The sequence below is a fragment of the Rhinichthys klamathensis genome, unplaced genomic scaffold (genome assembly GCF_029890125.1).
Source record: "Rhinichthys klamathensis goyatoka isolate OS25496 unplaced genomic scaffold, OSU_Roscu_1.1 h1tg000004l_1, whole genome shotgun sequence".
In the NCBI taxonomy this organism is placed as follows: domain Eukaryota; kingdom Metazoa; phylum Chordata; class Actinopteri; order Cypriniformes; family Leuciscidae; genus Rhinichthys; species Rhinichthys klamathensis.
In genome coordinates, this window is record NW_026606557.1 from 1349660 (window position 1) to 1355000 (window position 5341).

Genomic DNA, 5341 nt, shown 5'->3' on the forward strand with positions numbered 1-5341 from the left:
TTGCTGGTCTTAGACTGTATCTCCTGTCATAAAACGTTTATTCCCTTCAGCTGTTGCCCATGTGTTCAATCACGCCATTGAGGATGAGCTCATTTATGTGGTAAACACATATTGTTCAAGTTTTTCGAAAGAGACCCCGCAGGCTGCTCATTGGTGCTGTCATTGATGTTTATTAGGGGGTGGCGTTGAAGCTTGATGTGCTTGTGAAAGTACAGTGGCAACCTGGGTGGAGTTACACCACAGTCACTCGATACAGGGGATGACATCCCCAAAATAACCCTACAAAGGGTATAAAGGGATCTGCTTCAACCTTCACTGTCAGAAGAGCAGACTGTGTACACCGTGGAATAAAGTTAATGAAACTAGTAGTGATGATGAGACAGATAAATTGACAAAACTTGACCAAAAAAGCAAATCCACCCAAAACGGAACAGATTTCTCTGGGAAAGTGACCATTATTTCAGACCTGAAGCGGATTGTGGTTGTTTTAAAAACAGAAGACGGTGTGAACCCAAAGTGTTGACGTTCAAGATCCCCCCCCAAAAAAAGGATTTTACTCTAGCGTGGAGCTTGATTTGAGGCATTTTGAGTTCTTTATCCTCCTCTTGAGCCCAGAGCCGAGGGGGAGGCAGAGCCGTGGCGTCTGCGGGAATGAAGTACAGCTACCAGTATCCGGTGTCACAGTACACACGCTCCAACACGCACTATACATCCACACATTACACACCTTCACATTACTCCAGCAGCTCGTACTCGCCCAGCTACTACAGTGCCACGAAGTTGAGCCCTACTACACTCCACACGCCATCACACTACGTTCCACCAGCTTACACACCTGCATACAAGCCCACCTCCACTTACACCGCCGTCTACAGCAAGCCATCACGGCAGAGCAGTTCGACCCGGACAAGTGTACAGCTTACTCCTACTGTAACCCTCAAACCCGCCCGGGCCGTGCGCTTCACAAACGATCTTGTATTCCAGGATTTAGTCCGGCACAGTGAGCTGGAACAGATCGGCCGGTTTATGAGGGCGAGGAAAGTGCGTCTGGACACCATCTTCCATTCTGGTGAGTGAACCTCACCAAATCTACAACTTATTTTAGAGGTGCTAAGATTTTATTGTGCTGAGATTAAGCAAACCATTCATAGGTTTTCTTCCTGAAAAGTGTGAAGGCATCGGCTTTATGGCGTGTTTGTAACATAGATCAAACATAGCGGTCTAACATGTCAACTTCTGGTTCAACCAATGGTAGGAAGTTGGGGCAATAGGGGTTAAGGTTTAGCTTCGGCCATTACGGTGTGCTTAAGTCAGGTCAGAAAGAACGTATTTACGAGAACATCAGCACAACTAATTTTGAGTTTAATTATGAGAATTAATGATTTTCTTAAGAGTTTCGGAGATGGGTGTGTGAAGGTGAGAAAACTATTTATTTATGATTTGTACTGGTGTAGAGTCAAAGAATCTTGTTGAAATGTAATTGCCATCTTGCTCTGAAGATATTTGAAGTCATAATTAACTTTTCGAGAGGACTTGAATGGACACATCTGTTTGTAGACACTGTAATGACAAAAAGTATGTTACTCCTCTGATGTCTATTCAAAAGTAGCTGAGTATCACAAAAATGCAGTAAAGCATTTGCAAAACTGCTTGTCACCGGGACAATAACCTTAAAAGGATGAATTTGTACCCTTAAAAGTTGAATATTAGTACCTTAGAGTAATAGTAAGTACCCTTAGGGTAATACTATGAAGTTTTTATGGGTAAATCAGCTTCAATTTCTGCACATTTGTTTCTGAGAGCGAATATCATTGTAGATGGTTCATCAGTGATGGATTTTGTTGGCTTATATTTTTCTCTTTTTACTTCAGGGACTTCTTTGTATAAGCGTTTATGGTTATTTCTCAGACGATTGGTCAAAAACAATTCACCAGAACTGATTGCCTATTAAACAATGGTGGAAAAATTCAAAGCACAGATTTCCTCGACTGTACACATCAGCAGAGCAAATGGCATTCAAGGGATAGTTCACCCTAAAATGAAACACAAATATATACGGGACGTGTCGCATGGAATCATTCTGTGATACTTTTGTGTCTTTTTAAAATAAAAAAAAGCTTGATGCTGGTCGATATTCACTTCGAGTGGGACATTTTTTTTTAAAAATCCTTTGTGGTCCATAAAAGAAAGAAAGACATACAGCATTAGAACAACACCAGGATGAGTAAATGATGACTTAATTCTCATTTTAGGGTGAACTATCCCTTTAAGATGAAAGGGAACGTTAACAAATTGCTCTCAACTTCTTGGGAAAAAAAATATTTTGCCAACTAATGGAAGATGGAGGATTTTGGGAATATTTTGCCATTCCGTTTGGTGCCGCTTGTGGTGCAGAAATAGCACAATTAACTTAATACAGGGTTCTTTGTGTGTATGTTTAGGGAGAATTAGTTAAAGCTTATGGCATCTGTTTGAGTCTGGGGTATTTTCTGCTATCTGGGAAGAGAAACTGAGCAGCCCACAAGAGCTGATTTGTATTTTTCTTCATCTTCTCAGGAATGGCAGCACTCCATGAAGCCGTTCTCTCAGGAAACCTGGAGTGTGTGAAGCTCCTGATAAAGTACGGAGCTGACGTTCATCAGAGGGATGAAAACGGATGGACACCACTGCATATGGCGTGCAGCGATGGTTACCCTGAGATTGCACGGTGAGAGCATGTTCACACAAGCAATACCAAAAACCGTCTGAAAACAAATTAATATTGCATTAGATTACCTTGTGCTTGCAAAAACAAATGTATTTCAATGACAAAATCACTCATACATCAACAGACACATTAACTCATGCACTCAACACAAACAATGAACAATGAACCATGACAATTAATGGACAGTTTAACTCTACTATAACTATACCGGACAGTATCATAACAGGTACTGAAATGTTCTTGTTTTTCAGAGGGGGTATTATCAGATTTGCTCAATTATTTGTATTAAAATGTAAAATATATATTTTTTTCTCTAGGTACCTTCTCTCTCTGGGTGCCAGTGTGGAAGCAGAGAATGAAAATGGGGAGAAACCAGCAGATCTCATCGACCCAGACTGTAAAGATCTGCTCAAACTCTTCGAGACAGGCTGTGTTTGAGGGCTGAGCCACAGAAGAACTGAGGAAAAAATGCTAGAATTTATGATCACTGTCCTGAGCTTCTCATTTTGTGTGGTTTAACGTTCTCCTGGATATTCTTCTTTCTTTTTCTTTCTTTTAGCTGTAGATGCGACTTTAGTACAAGGCTACTGAGGAACAACAAACAGTTGTTAGCTTTGAAAGTCAAAACACTACCATAAACAGCCCATTTTTATTTCTGAGTGAAACATGATATTCAACAAGAAGAAAATTTGTGATTTTATCCATTGGGAATAGACTGGATTATGAAAAGTCGGTGTTACATACCAGATTGTCAGAAGGTTTGAGTGGAGAGGATGAAAAAGGAAGAGAGATTTCTAATGGCAGACATTTAGTTGAGGCTAAGCAAGTTATTCTATTTTAATTAAAGATTACAAGGACAATTTTTTTTTTCTGGAATAACACAATAATGCCAGGACTGTATATGTAAAGATGCGTGTGTATGTGAACTTCACAGGAGCACCATACATTTACACAAACCAGCATCTCTCAGTGTTTACAGACAGATCTTTTCTGAATGCCATCTGCAGTCGTGTTCATTTTCATTGCTGTGTTAAACATAATGTACCGGGGTCCTTTTGATGTGCTCATGATTGTTAATAGTTTCACAAAAGATATCTTTTATGTGACAATGGATTCAGTCCTGTTGATGCAAAGAGTACTTCACTCCCCAGATGGACCGCTGTGCTGTCTGTCTGCTGGGCAGCAGGAGCACACACTGCAAACCTGCAGAAACACTGAGGGTTCGTGCACTACTGTTAAACCTGAGGGCACTACTGACATTTTGAATATCTCTTGTCAAAGTCTTATATTTATCTCCTTTTTTTTACAATGTTTTCATAAATAAAGCTGCTTTTATACACATATTGAGTTGTTTTTACATTATATTATACAAAAAAAAAAATGTATATATATGTTGTGTAACAGGAATGGATGGATTGCATTTTTGGATTCAAATCACAAAATTAGTAAACAAAAACAATTTCTAAAGCATGGGCTCCTAAACATTAGATCGCTCAAACTTGTAACCTTCTCACAGTTGTGTTTGCAGGCAGGAAGACGAAGAGAGTTGAATAAAGTTCCAAACATAGTTTAATAACAAGTAATCCAAAAGGCAGGCATTAACACAACAGATACAAAACGGAGACCAGACAATGAGTGAGAGCAAAGGTACAACTTAAGTAGCGAACACAAACAAGGTAATCTACTAAACACAGCTGAACTGAACTAACTAATAACCATAGAAACAGGTGAGTGGAGGGAAACCTAGAGCAAATGGAAATAAACCTATTGTATTTAGAGGTCTTTAGAATCGCGTGTAAAGACAGTTTGTCCCGCTATAAAAAGTCTCTAAAAGCCGGCCAGGGCCGAGCATCTCCACAAACTCATAAAATATAACTAATTGAATTCAAGGTTCCCCTTCAGGGACTACCGCTGCGTGTAATCGCAGTGGGAACGCCCTCAGCGTGACGCGTCTGAAGCATGAATGAAATCAGTCAATGGAGAGAATGAGCGTACGGCGAGTGACGTCATAGACCAGGAAGCTATAAATATCCCCTGAGTACACAATACGCCAGCTTTAGTTACTTCAGCAAGCTCTGTGTGTGTCTGAATCTGTCGATTGTGTTTGTCTGTTTTGTCAGGAGTTTTCACTATATATTTTATATTAAAAAAAAAACAATATGAGCGAGCAGTATAAGAAGTGTGTTCCCCCCTGTACTCGGTACATCACGGGTGGGGATTCACACGAGCTATGTGTGGCTTGTTTGGGAGTGCAGCAATGCCCGGTCGGCTCTCGAGGGAGTCGATTGTCAGCATTGCGAGCGTTTTCCCTTGAGAACTCTGCGCTCGCGGCGATCGCTCTTTGAGGAGAGTGGTTTGCTGCGAGCTCCCCGAGGCTCGGGTTCCGCTTCTGTTGAGGCAGAGCGGCGGCGCTTGTCTTGGGGCTCGCAGATGGATCTCACTGGCGACGTTGAGACGGGCCCCGCCCTATCTCAGCTATCTCCGCCGAGATCTAGTGCCTCTCACCCGGCTCTGGAAGCACGTGCTGCGGTGGATACTTCTGCCCGGGTGGAGGCACATGATGATGTTGAATTGAGATTTTCCAGTTCTGAGGAGCTGGATGTCGAAAGTTTTGCATCAGAGGAAACTAGTTTA

The 5341-nt window shown here is 41.4% G+C and overlaps 1 protein-coding gene across 1 annotated transcript; it reads left to right on the top strand.

Annotated features, from left to right (window-relative positions):
- The first annotated feature begins 313 nt into the window (after positions 1-313).
- On the top strand, positions 314-4046 carry ppp1r27a (protein phosphatase 1, regulatory subunit 27a). Its single transcript, XM_056250921.1, has 3 exons — positions 314-1069; positions 2557-2707; positions 3025-4046. The coding sequence occupies exons 1-3, from the start codon at positions 652-654 to the stop codon at positions 3143-3145; spliced, it is 690 nt and encodes a 229-aa protein (XP_056106896.1). The 5' UTR covers positions 314-651; the 3' UTR covers positions 3146-4046.
- Positions 4047-5341: the final 1295 nt, after the last annotated feature.

Excerpts from the sequence above, each read along its gene's own strand:
- ppp1r27a (XM_056250921.1), top strand. The coding sequence starts at position 652 with ATGAAGTACAGCTACCAGTATCCGGTGTCACAGTACACACGCTCCAAC. Across the intron at positions 1,070-2,556 it reads GGACACCATCTTCCATTCTG|GAATGGCAGCACTCCATGAA; the intron begins GTGAGTGAACCT and ends TCATCTTCTCAG. Across the intron at positions 2,708-3,024 it reads GGTTACCCTGAGATTGCACG|GTACCTTCTCTCTCTGGGTG; the intron begins GTGAGAGCATGT and ends TTTTTTCTCTAG.